The sequence below is a fragment of the Gadus macrocephalus genome, chromosome 17 (assembly GCF_031168955.1).
Source record: "Gadus macrocephalus chromosome 17, ASM3116895v1".
In the NCBI taxonomy this organism is placed as follows: domain Eukaryota; kingdom Metazoa; phylum Chordata; class Actinopteri; order Gadiformes; family Gadidae; genus Gadus; species Gadus macrocephalus.
In genome coordinates this window covers 10,418,084-10,436,861 of record NC_082398.1, presented here as the reverse complement: position 1 = coordinate 10,436,861, position 18,778 = coordinate 10,418,084, and the positions used below count along the sequence as shown (strand labels likewise).

Below are 18,778 nucleotides of genomic sequence, written 5' to 3'. Positions count from 1 at the left end.
TAATGCTGTAGAGGAGAAGAGCCTTGGTCTTGGCCATGCTATCAGCTAGCTTCATAGCTGCTTGAGGCAAGTGCTTGGAGTTGTGCTTCTACTGCATTTTATAGTGTAGGGCACAGCCGTCAAGATGGTAGCAAACTGCATTTAACGACGCTGACAAACTCCACAATGTCCTATCATATGTATTAAGGGCAAAAAAGTGTGTCCATAAAGTTGTGTACTTGTTTGTTATTTTTCTCAGCGAGGCTTCAAGGACTGTATAGGGTATTGGTTTCTGAGCCCCGGGATATAACCAACTCAAGTTGTTTCAATTAAGTGTGACTCTAAACACGAGGATTTAGCTTTGCCCCCCCGGGATTGGTCGACATTGGCGAGAATTGCATTATGACCACGGGCACAAAGAGTGTACGCTCGTGTCGCACAAAGGGCAATGATGAGCCACGCAGAAAGCGGTCCCCACAGACAGGCAGGCCACGCAACGCATCTCCACTGAGAGCACACACTTATTATCATCCACCCGACCTAAACACGGTGCAGACCAGATACGCAATTATGTTATACACATTACATATTATGAACATATCATGATACGGAACCAAAACAAGTTCCCCCTATTAAGGGGACACTCTGCAATCTCTGCGTTGGTTTCTAGCTACTGAGGCCGTTAAATGCCAAACATAATGATGCCGCCGTCCGTGTTTATCCGCCATGAAAGGATGAAGTAAATAAATAAAGGGAGCGGCTGGCGGTAATTGAATTAGGATCCGAAAGACAACAGTAGTGATTACATAGGGGATGGGCTAATGGCACTGTGAATGGAGCCTATAGCTCCATTTACCCACTGGTATTAAACAAAGTGTCTGGGCAATCATATTTGGGAACCCGTGCCGGAGCCCTGATCGAATTAGAATGCAGGTTCCGTCAGGCTTTGTACAGTACAATATATTATACTATATATTCAAAGATAGATATGAAGGCTAAATGTGCTGTTCTGAAAAGAATAGGAACACAAAAGAAACAAGGGAGGACAACCAAGGAATACAACATTTGATTGAAGGTGGAAATTGCTGATCGTGGGGTACATTAATGCCTTCATGTCTTCAAAGTAAAGTTTGAAATTGATACTTTTTTCCACTAGGGAAGGAGGAGTGTGAAGGAAATATGATTCTATGACTACAGATGTATTTATTTTTACTTTATTACATTTTGCTAAAAAAAAAGGAGCTTGTGTGTGTGTGTGTGCGTGTGCGTGTGTGTGTGTGTGTGTGTGTGTGTTTGTGTGTGTGTGTGTGCGTGCATGTGCTAGACGCCAGGGGATCATTGATTGCCTGACACCAAATGGACTACATCAGGAGAGGAGGCGCACAGGAAATTATCTCCTCCCATGCACAAGAAGCACAGGAAACAGGAAATTTGTTCCTGAACGGATGTGGCAAACGTTGTCCCTGACCTGCATAGAACATAACTCATGTTGTTTTTAGAAGCAAGGAGACAAATACTTAAGGACCTTTGTTTATTAAGTTACATCATTAACCTCCGACCCCAGGTGTGACAACTTACCGAGTCGGTGCCTCTGGGAAAGCTGAGGACTTATTCGGGAACACTGTTTCCCCGACAGAGCTGTTTATTGTATCTCTGCGTCAAAAGCATGACGCCTGAGCGTGTGTGTGTGTATATGCGTGTGTATGCGTGTGTGCATTTTCAAGCGCCTGCATCTGTGTCTGTATTCAGATGTGCTTGTGTTTGTTGGATCTGTGAGTGTAGCTCTCCTATTCTCTCTCTCTCTCTCTTGCTGTTATTATCTCACTCTTTCATCTCTCTGTCATCTCTCTCTCTATGTTCTCTATCTTATTCCCTCTCTCTTTCTCTCGCCCTCATGTCTCACTGTCTCTCCTTAGTAGTCAAGCTAATAATACAAGATACCTGTCCTTTGCATATACCTATCATTATGCACACACGCGCACACACACACACACACACACACACACACACACACACACACACACACACACACACACACACACACACACACACACACACACACACACACACACACACACACACACACACACTGACCCCCAGCTGTGCCTGTGGTCAGATTGACGTGTAGGTAATAATAGCAGGGACCAGGGTTAAGATGTGCAACAAAATCAATAGGTAGTTGTGGTTGGTACATTTGAGAGTGAAACATTCTAATTCAGTTTCTTGTTTGTTTCCTTGAGTTTCCACTACACACGGGCCGCCTAAGCTGTCCAGTCCGCGTAACAAGAAAGAAAGAAAGAAAATATGATGCAAATCAAACGCTACACTGCATCCAGTGTAGCCATCTTGGTGGTACACCATCTTTAGAAAGGCCAGTATGCTGGGACGCATTAACACGGCATGAAGCAGATCAGAGGAGAAGGAACTCAGCAGCCCAGAGTGGAGGAGGCATGAGGCGTTCGCTTTGATAATGTGGATTACAGAGGTTGGATTCTTCGCCAGCTCTCTTTCACAATTAGGTTGAGGTTAATGGAAGTAGACACTGTTAATCTTTGCATAAGGGCACCGACTCTGGCTGGGTTTGTTCATAGCTCAGTTTCAAAAAGTGTGAGGTGCATTTGGTTAAATCGTTTTTTGGCGTTTGCTCATTGAAGTTGAAATAGCTTGACATTATTGCAATTGAAAGGATCATATTTTATCAGGTTCGATGTTGATCTTTCAAAACCTGGCCTCTTGTGACATCATAAGTTGTCCGCAAATATTTAAGACGGATAGACTGATGCTGCTATCCATTTGGATGGTACACTGGTACGAACGACCAGCTTCAGCGAGAACGTGACGTATTTCCCTTGCTCCAGCCGTCTAGTTGCCATTTGTGTTTCTGTCGAGCCACGAGGGGGAGTAGTAGCAGGCTAGTCATCATTAGCAACATAGCCTCTTTAGCAAACCAGCTTCAAAACAAAACTTTACATTGAATTGCACGCAAAGCAAGACCGTGCAATGCATACATTGGTGACCGGATTAAAGCAGCAATGAAATCAAGTGTGTAAGAGCAAGTGTGTTAAAAACGACATTAAAACCACAAACGTGGTACAAATAGAAAGAAAATACATCTCATCCCCCATTAACTATGGGCGCAGCATCTTCTTTGCGAGTTGTACAGCTCTGCTCGCTCTACTTTGAAAGCGACGAGATACTACGACCAAAAGGGGGCGTGCCTCAGTGAAATGCCGCAAGAAAGCTGGGAGATTTGCAACTTTACCACTTCGTAAATCCAAATGGATAGCAGCATTGACACTCCCACTTGTGATGTCACAAATTGATAGCTTTTGAAATGGCTTGTTCTTACTTATTAGCAAATATATATATATATGGCTTCATCTGGCCTCTAGTTAGGGAAAGTGGGTTTCAGCTGTCACTTTTCACCGCTCGTTAGTTACAATGAGCAAGTGCTGAACAAACGGAAATTAAAATGAGCTGGCAGAATGTTTTGGTACAGTGCAGGCGTTCATAATGTTACGGAGACACGAGGGGAGAAAACAATGGCTGTTCATTGTAGTGATCGTTGTGTCGTGAATTTGGCCGACAGTTCATAAATATTCACAACAACACATACAAACTAGAAAGCTAGCGTTTGCTGATGTCGAGAGAGAAACTTGTTTCATCATTGATGAGATAATTCTTTTTTAGAGGGACATTTTTTGGGGGATGCTGTCCTTGAAAGTGTACTAATTGCTGCTATTCCTGTCAGACTGGCTGCGTCCATTTCTGTTAAAAGCTCTCATCTTGGTTTGGACAAAAAAAGAAAAACGAACAACAAGACAACCCGACACATTTCCACTGGCCTCAAATGTTGGGAAAATTAGAACGAGTGGCGATTTAATCGCTTTCGGGGTTAACCGCTTTTCCCCGCCGGACGTCGGCCGGAACATTCAGGAGGCTTTGAACGCTAATTATCTCAGGTGGCCATCTCATTATCCCTGTCCGCTCAACATGTGGAGGCAGCCGCTGCCGCCACACACTCTGGGTCTCGTGACATTGGCTGTTGAGACCAAACACACGAGTCTGTTGTTGTTCCGCCGGAAGAGTCAAACGCAATTCAAACAATGCTTGTCCTTCCAATGGGGAGGACGTTGTGTTGTTCTGCTCCGTTCATCTATATTTAAAGGCCCCCCCCTGTTTTACTGTTAGTGTCGTGGTTCCTTTGGAGGCCATGTCAAAATCTTTTTTTTTTTTGACGGAACAAAGTGTGGGAGTTTCCGCGGGCCGGAAGGAGATTATCGGTGGACTGGATCACCTGGTTGACAGGAGTTGCAGTCGGAGCAAACCACAACTTGTGGTCAAAAAGGGATGACAGTTTAAATGGCCTGGGACATGAGGGCCCTATAAATTGTTGTTATTATTATTATTCGTAGGATGTAATACACATTGGACTTGTTTGAATTGGACTTGTATATTTAATAGCCAGGTTAATTATGACTATTAAAACGGAAGGCTGGTTTTGTAATGAGCACCCTAATGAATGCGCTGATAAAAGTTGCTCATTTATTAGCGAAAGCTATGATCCGTCTCTGAGTCACGTAAAAGGCTGATAGCTCACACCAGGTCTTGCACTTAAAAAAAAGTACATTTTGTATGACACTCCCACTAAAGCAAAATAATAATGCCTGACTTAGAAAGATGGAAATTAGTCAATAAAGTGGATCCTAGAAAGAGAGGGAGAGAGAGAGAGCGAGAGAGAGAGAGTGCGTGCTTAGGGAGAGAAAGAAGAGGAGGAAAGACCAACCCATCTATGGAGCTGTTTCATTTAACGTCAATCGTTTCGATGAGTGAGTCAAACAGTGTGCTACTGTTAGTATGTCTGCCTGTGGGTCTCTCTGTATACCTGGCTGCATCGTCTCCTTAGGAGGAAACCGGATTCAATGCCAATGCTAGCCTGAAGCAAACAAGAAACAAAACAAAACCAGAGCAAGTAGTCATGTTTTTCGGTCATGGATTTTATAAACCGCCAGTAGGGAATGCTTGTTTGTCTTGGGTGCAGCAAGGAATATTTCTGTGTCCAACCACCTCAGAATTCTTCGTGAACTTACTCTATCCTTATGTCTCCAATATGACTCGCATGTTTTACCTGATGGATATCGGTTTCTTTCTGCGGTGTATGCATATGACAGCCCTTATAATTGCGGATGGCACACACAGAGATGACATTTTATCAGAAGCGGGATTTCACCAGAGTAGATTACTGCACACTGTTTGTTCAATCCTGTTTATACCTCACGTTTTACGGTCCATTTGTGTGCAACGCCTCATTAATCCGCCTATCTTGCCTCTCTTGCGACCTCAAAATGGCTCCCCCCCGCAAAAACCGTTGCCGGCGATGCATTACAGCTCGCTGATAGAAAGCTAGTGCGCTAGCAAAACGTCAGCACATTTATAACAACTTTTTGTCCATCTTTTTTTAAGGACACACCAGGTTTCTGGGCAGAGGAACTTGACGCTGAGCTGAGCGAGATCGCTGTAACCAAACACTTTGGGTCTCCTGGCCTTGCCTCTTGCTCTAGCACTTTGAGAACTGATAGCAGAGTTTGAGTTAATGAAAAAACATTACCCCCTCGGATCACTGGAGAAAAAGCACAGCTAATTAAGGAGGAAATGGGTGGTGGAAGTGGTGGAACTTTGCTCACACACAAGTCTTGTTTTACTTTGTCCAATAAAATTCAGAGTCTACCCACCAACCATATGTCCCAATCCCCCCCCCACACACGCAACCCACCTCAAAGTAATACTAAATAATTTACTAGCAGATATTGCCAGATCGCAAATCCGCCATAAGTACAAAAAGTAGTAAAAGTGATTCACAAGCGGCTGGTAGCAAATAAAAGTTCCTGAGAGTGCAGTTAGCATGCAGACAACAGATGTAACGCCAGTCGTTCGCGCCAAATTCAACTTCGGACCAGAATTCAATTTGCAACGTGATTGCACACTTTCTAACAACAATCGGACCAGTTTAGACCCGTTTTGACCACTTTAAACCCATCGAGTTCTTTTTCCATGGGCTCTGACAGGCTTGTAAACAACATTAGAAATGGAGCGAGCTGTTCCCAACATCATAAAAGTAAGTCAGAAGGCCTGTTCTCGTAGCGTGTGTGTGAATGTGTGTGTGAGTGTGTGTGTTCCTGTGTGTACCAATGCATTTATAGGTATCACTTTGTGGTGCATTCAGAAATAGGACACAGCTCTTTTCAACACTTACAGATCACAGCGAAACTGCCTGGAGCAGTGAAATAAGCAGACACCTTTATGAACGACGAGACAGAAATAGAAAAGGAATAATTGGGGTGGACTTACCAACTTGCGATGAGTCTCCTAAAGGGAGAGGGGAGAGAGAAGGAGAGGGAGATTAATTCATTTTAAAAGCAAATCAAAACCAAACCTAAAACATCAGGCATCCCCAAAGGTAAAACAGAGGAAACCTATTCACTTAGCAGAGAGAGCTATATGAGACAGTGAGAAGATATATTCTGAGTGAAAACCTTGACACATACAGATGAAGGAAATGGCCCAACATGGTGCCCCCAAATAATTTATCAAACTTAAAAAAATAATTAATTGAAGAAACATTTTCAGTTCTGAATATTTTCATTTTCTCCTTCTCCCTCTTCCCCTTGCTCTATGAGAACCATTTCCTTGGCCCAAACCCATCTTCTTTCGTTTTTTCCCTCAGGGACATCTTCAATGACAAAAGAAACCATCAATGAGAAGGATCAATAGTCTGGATGATGGAGGGAATGAAAGTTAAAGAAAAATAAAGAATTAGGTCAAAACCGGTGCCATAATTTCTTGTTCTGTCCTCTCAATGCACTACCAGAAGAACATTGGTGGGTGTATAGGTAATCTTGTGCAGAGGTGTGTCCACACCAATACACACACACAGGCACATACACCACACTTGCACCCACACAATGCTCAATAGGAATAAGGGTGCACGCACCCATACAAAATAATATGTATTGGTATGGGCAGGCTGGCCTACAACAGGTGTTACCCCTGTGTCTCCTTGATTATAGTCGCTCAACATGGAGAGAGAGAGAGAGAGAGAACCGAAAGGGAGAGTGAGACAGAAAAAGAGACGAGAGAGAGAAGGTTACACGTTTTGTTCTATAAAGGAGCATGCTTTCAGTGGAAACATTGGTTTTGGTTGGCATGGTCAACTTCTAGTGTCTGTGTGTGTGTGTGTGTGTGTGTGTGTGTGTGTGTGTGTGTGTGTGTGTGTGTGTGTGTGTGTGTGTGTGTGTGTGTGTGTGTCTCAAGGTAGCTCTTCAGCTACCACATCTGAAAATTGTGAAATGTATTAAAACAGAATATTAGGCGACTTCAACTGTGCCACTGAATTACAAAGCAGATGGTTTGCAGATGGCACAGTGAAAAATGTTCAGTTTAAATAGCAATTTAGGAATTGCGATGATAAAAATTATGAAAGGGGGGTGGGGGTGGGGAAATTAAATTAAAGAATCTAGCTTTTTTTGTAATATGCTTGTAATCGCTTCTAAAAATAGTGGCTTAAACGTACATTGTAAATAACATGTGGCATCTTGCGGAACTTGAATATATCTATATATTTTTACAGAATATTCAAAAATATGTTTTAATTAGTGTATAATCCCATGAAAATATTATTCTGCGCCACACACCATGTTGTTACACTATGAGTTCTATGTCTATGTCCGTCGAAATCCAGCGCTGGCCAAATTTCCTATGTATTTGGATGATTAAATTTGAGTTTCAATTTTTTTTAAGTGTAAAATAATGTAGCGAATGGCAGTTTCCAGAAGAGGGGGATTAAGTGTACATTCTTTAATGAGTCCATGTTTCAAAGAATTCTGTGTTTGAGTCGAAAAAAAAGCCATGTTTTTGTACTGAACTCAAAGGTTGCTTATATAATATTGACGTTGGAAAAATTAAAGAGAACAATCGTTCAACTTAAAGTGAGTGATAATTAAACACAATTCTTATATCTATCAAGCAATCTCATCACTTGACACCTGGCTCCTCAATGCTGTCGTATACAAAGACCTATTAGCACCCCACACAATACAGGCCGCTACAGGCCCCCATAGTCGTTGGAAAGGAAGGGGTGAAGGGAGAAATCAGTCAATTACAATATGCAACCTGTAAGGCTAGGGGCCACCGACATTCTACACACTCTACCTTTAAGTGGAGAATAAAAGTAGCTTGTTGAAGTAGCTATTAAAAGTAGCTTGTTGAATAAGCTAGTTAAAGGAGCATGTTGAAGAAGTTAGTAAAAGTAGCATGTTGAAGTAACTAGTAATAGTAGCTTGTTGAAGTAGCTAGTAAAAGTTGCTTGGTGAAGTAGCTAGTAAAAGTAGTTTGTTGAAGTAGTTAAAGAAGTTGTTAAAATTGAAGTAGTGGTGGTTAAAACCGCCTATTAAAATACATATTTCAAACAGCTAGATGAAGCAATAGTGGCAAAGTGGTCAAAATATCGACTTGAAGAAGCTAGGGTCAAAATAGCGCAATAAACCAGGTAGTTGAAGTAGCTGACAGAATAGAGCCCTCTGTCTTCAGTGACAACAATACACACCAATATTACAGCAAAGACATAAACTTCAGTCTTCATAACATAGTGTCCAAGCCGGGAAAATATATACACACATATCTATATCTTCCGCGTCAGCCTGGCCTCCCTTTATGGAGCTCAGTGCTTGGTCATACCAGCGGGTTCGACAGTATAATGTTTAATAGGAGGTGTATTATTCCTGACAGCTGATAGAAACGCAAGAGGGTGGGCTGAGGGTGGTGGGGGAGGGGGGGGTTGTAAAGTTTTGAAGTAACCCGATGGTGCGGTAAATAACCACAGTTAGGCTCCGGTAGTAAAAAGAATAACATCACTCGTATTAAAATCCTCTCAGAACACCTGCTCCTCCCGACGCAAACGACACGATCAGGGCTTATGCCAGGAGTAATGTCGTTTTTTATTGGTGTTTTTTTTCATCTTGAATTATTTACTTATTTATGGCCTCTTATTTGTCTGGAAGTAAACAACAACGCACGGAAGATGAAAGATGAGCGCAGAACAAAAGAATAAAAAGCTAGCTACTTTGATCCAGGGGATCATGGCTTAAACCTGACAGAATTTGAAAGGGACCTGGAATTTGTATTATTTCGTTTTTTTGACTGTTGCAGGTAAATAACAACAAAATGCTAGCTTTGTGAACAACCGATGTGGCAAGAGAAAATAAACGGGAGGAACTGTCAGAGTTTAACTTTGAGCCTCCGAGTAGACCCCCTCCTCCCCCCCCCCCCATGACCTGTGACCCCGGGTTCCGAAAGGAATCGCGGTGGGAACCCTGCAGGGAACCGTGCTGGGAATCGCTGACCCTTGTCTACCACTGATTTAATCGGCCTCTCTCTTTTTATGTGATGTCATCCCCGCCAAGCTATTGACCTGCTCCCACCCCCGTGAAATGTGAAGACAGAACAGGCACACACACAAACACAAGGATGTACACACAAACACACACACACACACACACACACACACACACACACATGGATGTACAAACATATACACACACACAGTGATGCACACACATACACACATAGAAAACAAACCCACACAAGCATGTATGTATGGACATATACATAAAAACATGTGCTAACAACGAAGATGGGGTAGGAGACACCTGTTATGTCTAAGCATAATGGGGGGCCATATAAGAGTTAAAAAGTCTCAGTTTCTCACGATTCAATTTCTATTTTTGGGATCCCGATTCGATTCACAATCTATTCTTGATCATTTCAGGATCTAGTCAGCACTGCGGCAAGGTAATAAAAGAGGTGGGGCAAAAATGGCATGGACGCAGAGTAGGCTAAATGTATGATTACGTTTATGCATTTTTTTATTTGAATAAGTTCCTCAACTGATTGCCATGATGTGAACAAAAAAAGGCAGAATCGAGAGGAAAAAATAAATATATTTTTGGTAGGTGTGTTTAGATTCAGAAACATAAAGTACCAATAAGAAGAAGAAGAATCGCGAACCGTTTGTGAAATGATTTATTCTGACACCTCTACTATGATTGGACAACACTGATAAAGCATGTCATGTTACATGCTTGGGTGCTAATACAATACTTGGAATCCCCAATGTACAGATTTATGTGCATAAGGGGGAAATAATAAGGTTGTAACCCTCAAATACAGATGGTGACAAGGGAAATTACAATCTTACATCCGCCTGTTATTAATAAGTATGGTTCTTAAGGCAAATGGTCAATTCTATGACGTGTCTGTCTGTGTGTGTGTGTGTGTGTGTGTGTGTGTGTGTGTGTGTGTGTGTGTGTGTGTGTGTGTGTGTGTGTGTGTGTGTGTGTGTGTGTGTGTGTGTGTGTGTGTGTGTGTGTGTGTGTGTCAACATGGAGAGAGAGAGAGAGAGAGAGAGAGAGAACCGAAAGGGAGAGTGAGACAGAAAAAGAGACGAGAGAGAGAAGGTTACACGTTTTGTTCTATAAAGGAGCATGCTTTCAGTGGAAACATTGGTTTTGGTTGGCATGGTCAACTTCTAGTGTGTGTGTGTGTGTGTGTGTGTGTGTGTGTGTGTTAGGGCTGGGCGATAAACCGATTTTATCGATTAATTCGAGTGTGTAGCTCACGTCGACTTGTTCAAATGAAAATCGGTTTTCTCTTCAACATCCGCAAACGCTTCCCTCTCAGCTCCCGTAGTTTGGAATGGGCTCAGCCCTCCCCCCGCACAGAGCGCGCATTTACCAAAGTGATACACAAACATGGCAGCGAGTTTGACAAGTTGTATACCACAATGTATTCATATATGTATAATCTATTTTGAGGTAAACATAATTCATTTGAAATATATCTGTGTGGTTTAATAATTCGTCGATCTGTTGGTAATTCGTCGATCTTTTGGTAATGCCTCGGGGCTCCAGTAGGAGGATCGCACTCCTCTTCCTCATTCAATACAGACGAGTGAAGGAAAGAGCTGCGTGCGTGTGTGTTTTTCCTCATTCTTCTCCCGTTACTATTCCCTTTCTTAAGGTAATTATTACCGTTTGCAAAACACTGTATATTTATGACCAGTGTTGAAAGTTTGAATGTTATGTTGGCACTTTATCAGAAGTCCTCTTATCATTAGAAATATTTTATGTTTACAGAAATATTTTATTTTATATTTTATATATTTTACATTTTATGTTAGGTTACACTGTTTACAATGGCAGGGCCTGCCATAATGCTTTTTTATGTAAATCGATTTAAATCGGAAATCGGATTTTTTATGAAAAAATCGGGGATTTTTATTTTAGGCCATATCGCCCAGCCCTAGTGTGTGTGTGTGTGTGTGCGTGAGTGTGTGTGCACGTGCCAGCGTACGTATGTGTCATCTGCTGTGACACGCAGCACGGCTGATTCATTCCCTGTGGAGATGTCTCCGAGGGTATGTCATCCCCCCTCATCCCCACGCCCGTTCAATCCTGATTTATTCGCCGAGACACCATCTCAAATCCCATTCCTCCATTATGTGTTATCAGTGTGTGTGTGAGGGAGTGGGTCTGAGTATGCTGAGCAAGGCATGTAAGAGTGATAATGTCAGAAGATCGAGAGGATGAAAGAGAGAGAAGGAGAGAGAGAGAGAGAGAGAGAGAGAGAGAGAGAATGAGAGGGAGAGAGAGAGAGAGAGAGAGAGAGAGAGAGAGAGAGAGAGAGAGAATGAGAGAGAGAGAGAGAGAGAGAGAGAGAGAGAGAGAGAGAGAGAGAGAGAAAGTATTGAGTTTACTTGGCTGTGATTTACATTTGGATGTGATTTACATTTGGATGTGCAGAAAATAAAGGATTCCTGGGTGTTTTAACTCTAATGAATGCACTTTGAGTTGCTTCGCTTACTCGATGCGTTTTGGGAAATCGAACGGCGATCGAAGAGAACATGCCACTTAAGAAGCGATGATGAGCTTAAAGCGGCTACTGGAATTTGGCCGTTGTCTCATATATCTGACTTTTGAATACATTAAAACGATGGAAATCTTAGTAAAACCCAGCTAATCAACGGCAGCTGAGCCCCTTGGCTGCAGCCATGGAAACACTGAACTGCTAAGCTGGGAGGCTAATTCAACAGACACAACCCTTCTATTTGGATCGATTGATCCTTTTTTTTATTAATCCTGCAGTTTAACAAACCTGTAAAGCATTGATGTCTGGACAGGCAACCTACCAGGATTAAGAACAGGCAAAACAAAGGATAGGTTGAGATATTTTCGGTCAAGGTTTGCAGATTAGGTACTAGAAGATAGGAGTAAATATGGTCCTACTTGGTCTGACAGACGAATAGACGAATGGTTAAAAATGTATATACTGACGCACTCACCATAATGTAAGAATCATTGGATAAAAGCATCCAGCGAATGCTGTGGTACTTTAAGCCATCCTTTTATCCCACTCATCGAACAGTTTACCCTGAGTTCAAAAGCATCAATTTTATTGAATATTGATGAAATCCATATAGAAGTTAATGGTTCCAAAATAAACTTAACGGAAAACTGAGAAAGTACAGCCTTTTGGACTCAGCTATATTTTAACAAACACTCTGTACAAAACGATGGAGTCTGTACAGCTAGCGGACATACCGCTGGGGGAGGTAGTAGCTCAGGGAGTAGAGTGGGTTGGCAGGTAACCGCAAGGTTGCTAGTTCGATCCCCCGCTCCTTCTAGCGTGAGTGTCGAGGTGTCCCTGAGCAAGACACCTCACCCTAACCGCTCCCGACGAGCTGGCTGTCACCTTGCATGGTTGACTCCACCGTCGGTGTGCGAATGCTTGCATGAATGGTTGAATGTCAGGCAATATTGTAAAGCCCTTTGATAAACGCACGATGTAAATGCAGTCCATTTACCATTTAATACTATGAGCGGTAGGTACACTAGCTGTGGAGTATGATAGCAACTGCACAGCTAGCGTTGACCACTATGAGCGGTATGTATGCTAGCTGTACAGTATGATGGCGTCTATACAGGGGAACGTGTCTATGTTCCCCGGGTCCTATGTTCCCCGGGTCCTATGTTCCCCTCTGTGTATGAGACTGGGGAACATAGGACCCTTTTTTTAAAAAAGGGTCCTATGTTCCCCGCTTTTCCCCAAAAGGGTCCTATGTTCCCCGATATGTATGTGACCGGGGAACATAGGACCCTTTTTTTTAAAAAAAAAAAGGGTTCTATATTCCCCAGTCTCATACACAGAGGGGAACATAGGACCCGGGGAACATGGCTTTTTCCACCATTACTGCCAAATTCCGGCCGAGATAACTACCATTGCATGTCTTTACCTTTTGTGGAAGTTGGAGAGACGTCTGAGAACCTGACGCAGTCTATTCATACGCCGGTAAACAAACCCCGAGAAGCCCAAGCCTTACGAGAGCTCCCCGCGCTACGGTCATCCGGAGGCGCACAGAGCTTTTGGCCGTGATATTATTATACAATTATATTATATTATATACTATATAAAGAGCTCCGGGAGTCGCAAACGGCAACAATCACTTTCTCCTCCATGCTGCAGTTCACCCCGGACTGCGCTGCACTGAGTTGGCCGGTTGAACGCTGATTGGCTGTTACGTTACACATGTCACTCAGTGGCCACGCTGTTGAACGCCGATTGGCTGTCATCACGCGAATGTCGCGTCAAAGTTTAAATATTTTTAACGATTGATAGATTGCGGGGAACATAGGACCCTTTTCTGGGAAAAGGGTCCTATGTTCCCCGCTTCTCCCAAAAAGGGTCCTATGCTCCCCGGTATGTATGGCTACAGGGGAACATAGGGGAACCTTTTTTTTTTTTAAAAAGGGTCCTATGTTCCCCGAGCGGGGAACATAGGGATGACCCCCTATACAGCTAGCTTACAGACGCCAGAAGCGGGGGAAGGTCATGTGAGATTGCTAACACGTTCTTCTTTATATTCTTCTTACTCTTAGATATTTTCAATTACGCCTTCCTCATTAATATATCGCATAGCTTGCCTCCAACACTGGTATCATATAACATGTAATCACACATTCATCCTGAATCAGGCTTGTCCAAACTGGGTTTTCAAGATGGCTAATTAGCCTTGAAATACTTCGTATTAAAAATGATGCAGAAGTTCCCTGGGTTGTCCAAAATGTTGGCATTCGGTGGAAAATAAAGTCCAAATAATATATTGTTAAGCCAATTGTTAAGCCAATACCCAACGGATTAAAGTAGAAGCTGTATTGTAGGCGGCCTCGATATAGTACGAAAGTTATAATGATAAAGTTACAAAGATAAAGTTTGGAGGAGCAACTAAAGCCGGTTGTATTCTCGAGCATAAAAGGGCTGTCCAATTAGGTAGCAAGGAATCGTTGAGGTTGACAGTAAACAATGGTAGCACAGCTTACTAGCGCACACGCTTATCATACAACGGAAACAGGAAATAATATTTTGGTGTGTCTGTGTTTTTGTCGGTGTGTGTGTGTGTGTGTGTGTGGTACCATTTGTCTGACAAGACAACAAATACAAGAATGATGAAATATTTGTCAAACAGCAGTCAAAATCAAAAGCTTCATGTTCAGAATCTGAGTCGGACATGACATTTTGATAGTGTTGCATGCATACCCAGGCATTTTTGTTGTACTACATCCCAGAAAAAAATCGTGCAGACAATTAATTGACAGTATAAAAAAACCTGTCCCTCCACGAATCAATCAAAACAGGAATCATTTTTAGCCTACTTGATTTTACTCCATTAGTCTTAAGTATGTTGTCATCTGGCAGACACTTTGATCCAAAGGGACTTGCAGTGATTCCAAATACATGTCATGATGGAGCAGGGCTTTTTCTCAAGGATCACTACAGATTAGGCTTTGGACATTGGGGATCGAACCAAGTATTTAACCTAATCCTCCACACACAGCGCACTCTATTTTACTCCTGGAGAATATTGACAAGATATATATTTTCCACCCAGAAATAGGGTTATGCATCGTGGTGATGGTGGATGAAGGGGAAACCACTGACTTTAAACAGGGACACGATAAGTAGTCAGTGGATCGTCTATCGAGTTAGCCGCGTGTGATCGGCTTTCAAGCTTTTATTCTGAATTAACTTAAATTGAAACTCGGCGGCCTGTAGTTAAAAAGAAATGACAGTGCTGGTGTGAAGGCACTTCAAGACTGCCAGCCACTCTCACAGGTGGAGGTGCCATAGAATCAATTTGAGAGGCAATCTGCAAGAGAAAGGTGGGTTTGGGAATAGATTGCAATGTCAGCGCCAGAGTTAAGATATATATAGAGAGACAGGAGGGGAAAATAGTTGAGCTGAAGGTTGACATGCAGGCATCACCAAAGATCTGACAAACATTTAGTGTGACTGTTTCGTAATTAAACATTAATTCATAAATGTTTGTAACTACTGTTAATTAAATCCAGATCTATTTTATCAAGGGGCACCCAAGGCATGGAGCCATTATCCAATAGCTAACATAACCCTGTAGTTATTTGTTGCACGTTCAGCATCGCTGTGTCGTCGACATTTAGTTGGAAACAATGTCTTTAGTCACTAAATGTCAATCGACCACCGCTACTCTCTCAACAGTCAGGTTATAACGACATTTTTCTATTAAACTCGAGAAGTTTAATAGAAAAATGTTAAAGAAAATCGGATTCCGTCTCTACAAGCTTTTCAGATGTGGTTATCGCAGAATTTAGTTTGCTCTTGTTGTTGTTGTGGTTTCCTGGATCGAAACTGACGGGCGAGGAAAGGAAAATGAGCGAGAGAGAGGAGGGGTGGGGGGGGGGTTATTAATTATGTTTCTGACCTACATGTGCCTCTGCCAGTGGCCTGGAGCGAAGCCAGCAGGTCTGACAGCTGTGTGGGAGGTCACCTCATATCCATAGACAAACGACCAAAGGACCAGACTTCACACGACTATTGCCTTCCCTTTGCTTAATCAATTTTGAAATTATTAACATTTGAAATGATAGAATATATAAATGTCAGCCAAAATGTTTAATTGACAATTTTTTTTATTGTTTTTCTATGAAGTTGGTCATTCAGCGTTTGTTATTTAGGTTTTAGCTACTCTGAAGTTGATATTAGGTCTGATTGTTTTCAGGCTTACTTTAGAACTTTAGGTAGTGCAGTAAGAGACGAGGGATGGGAAGTGATAGAGCGATAGTACAGAAAGAGAGAGGGAGAGAGAAGGAAAGAGGGAGACAGAGAGAGATAGTGGAGAAAGCAGAGAGACAGTGCAGAAAGAGAGGGAGAGAGAGGAGATGGAGAGTGAGAAACACAGATAGTGACAGAAACAGAGAGAGGGAGGTACAGAGATAGTACAGAAAAAGAGAGCGAGAGAGGAAAGAGAAAGGGAGGGAAAGAGAGGCAGTACAGAAAAAGAGCGGGAGAGATGAGAGATAGAGAGCGAGAGATACAGAGAGTGGGAGAGAGGAGAGATGGAGCGAGAGAGAAAGAAGTTGGTTGCAGAAGAAGTACATAACATGAGGGCAGAGAATCCCACATGGATAAAGAAAAATATGAAGAAATACAAACTGAAGAAGGGGAAAGTAGAGCATAATGCAAGATCTTCTTTATGGCGATATTGTGGGATGTCTTTTAAAGGGGCTTGTATGTGTGTGTGTGTGTGTGTGTGTGTGTGTGTGTGTGTGTGTGTGTGTGTGTGTGTGTGTGTGTGTGTGCGTGTGCGTGTGTGTGTGATACAACAAGTCCCCCCCCCCGCCCCCCCAATACACACTTCCAGCCCCATGTTTGACCAGGGACATCCAACAGGGAGCCCACACTCTCATCCCACCAGCCTAAACCTCCTCCTCCTCCACGCCCTTCCTTCATCCCCACCTCCAGGTCTTATCCCTGGGAGGAAGGCTGAGGCTGCAGCCTGGAGGGTAATTAGCTTCATCTCCTAGCTGTCAGCTCCTTCAGACCCCCCATCCACCACCCCCACACATGCAGGCACACACAAACATACACACATACACACCTTGACCCTGCCATTCAGGGCAGGGAGGGGGTCAAGACTGAGGTGCATGCTATGTGCACGCAGTGGCACACACCGGGTGTTACAGTGCATGCCTTGAGTCAGTCTTGCTGTTATGGTGTTTTTAAGGGCCAGATGTCTTTGCTGCATTGAGATTTCCTTTCCTCAGTATTTTTTTGCGAGATCGCTTGCCAATGATATAAATACATGTGCTATTTGGTTTTCTGTGTTAAATCATTTCAATGCTTTAACAGCTGACTTGCTGTTGCATACAAACATGTGTGACCCACGCAGACGCTAAGATTTAAGACTTAATATAGGCCGTTGTGAGGAACGTGCTATTTTTTTAAATGTCTCTATGACCAAGTAATAAGGGGAGGTGTGGGTGATCATGTATTTGATAGTTTTCAGTTCAAGGTTCACTGGATATGTACAGGACTGGTGGCAGTGGTGGGGGTCTGGGTAGCCTAGGGCCAACACCTGTCGATTTCAATTCATCGAATCATTGAGGCCGGAATGGCTTGTGGATTTTTAGTGTGCAGCTAGGTGAAAAGCTGACATACACACATTTAAAGGACGCCACTTTCCATGTGTGTGATACACAGCTCATGAAATGTGCTTTATTAACATTAATCAGGTTTTTAGAGAACAATAATATACTCAGGTCAAGCAATTGTAGCAGACACTTTTATCCAAGTATATCCCGAATTATTTGTATATATGTCATGAAGGAACAGGCAGGGGTTAGGCACCTTGCTAAAGAACGACTAGAATTTGTAGAATTTGGACATCGGGACTCGAACCAAGAACCTTTCGGCAGGCAAATCGAGGCTGTTTGTGGAATAGATGACCTAAGAACCCAGGTTGGTTGGTGATGGTCTTTTTTGTTCTGGCCCTCAGCGCATACCTACTACCTATACTACCTCTTAAATAGGTTTGATTTACATTCAACCCTATCTCTTGTCAGTGTCTGACAAGGAACCCTACAACTAAAGTGGATTAGCAGTTAGGCGGAGGCCAAGTGGTCTGGGCAGGTTTAGAATATGAATTATCTGAGAATATGCCCTACAGGAAGACCTACGACAAACAACCAGGACAAAGTGTTCGGCCTCCACACATTGATGGATGGCTTTGGCATATGCATGTTTATTATTCCCACTGCTTCCCTTGCAGCTGAAAGCCAATTCATAATAACTAATACAACTAAACCAACCAAAACTAATTAATTATGAAATTTACATTTTGGATTTGTGCGTCTATTTGTTTAGAGGCGTTAATTTAGAGAGGCAATCCAGATTGAAATTAGGTTGCGGAAAAAAATACATTTGTTGGCACGGGTCAATTTTGAATTTTTCTCAAAGATTTCTCATGTGTGGAAAAACTTTCAAACATGATTTAAGATTCATAATTCTGACTGGTTATTACAATAGCTTTGTACTGAGTACTTCAACTGTATTGAAGGAAGTTTTTCAAAAGTGGTTTAGTAAATTACATGGAACCAACAGATAGTTTTGGTGCTTTAACATTGACATATATTGCAAGTCATCTTTTTCTACTACTACAAAAAAGAGAGTCCTTCCTTCTTATTTTCACAGAAGATACCAGAATTATAGTTAATGTTGAGCATGTTTCATTATGTATTATTATACTCCAGAAATGTAATTATCAGTTTAGGGCACAACAATCACAGCGGTTATAATTTTATGAATGAAAATCTGTAATATTGCATTACAATAATAGCGCAATTAATACAACAATGAAAAAAAATCTGCTAACCAT

The 18,778-nt window shown here is 42.4% G+C and overlaps 1 protein-coding gene across 1 annotated transcript in view; it reads right to left on the bottom strand.

Moving 5' to 3' along the window:
• Positions 1-18,778, bottom strand: part of nrxn2b (neurexin 2b) — a 186,073-nt gene that overhangs the window by 105,832 nt on the left and 61,463 nt on the right. Inside the window, exon 5 of the mRNA XM_060035898.1 lies at positions 6,328-6,345. Coding sequence (XP_059891881.1) covers positions 6,328-6,345 — 18 coding nt within the window. The remainder of the gene's footprint in view (positions 1-6,327; positions 6,346-18,778) is intronic.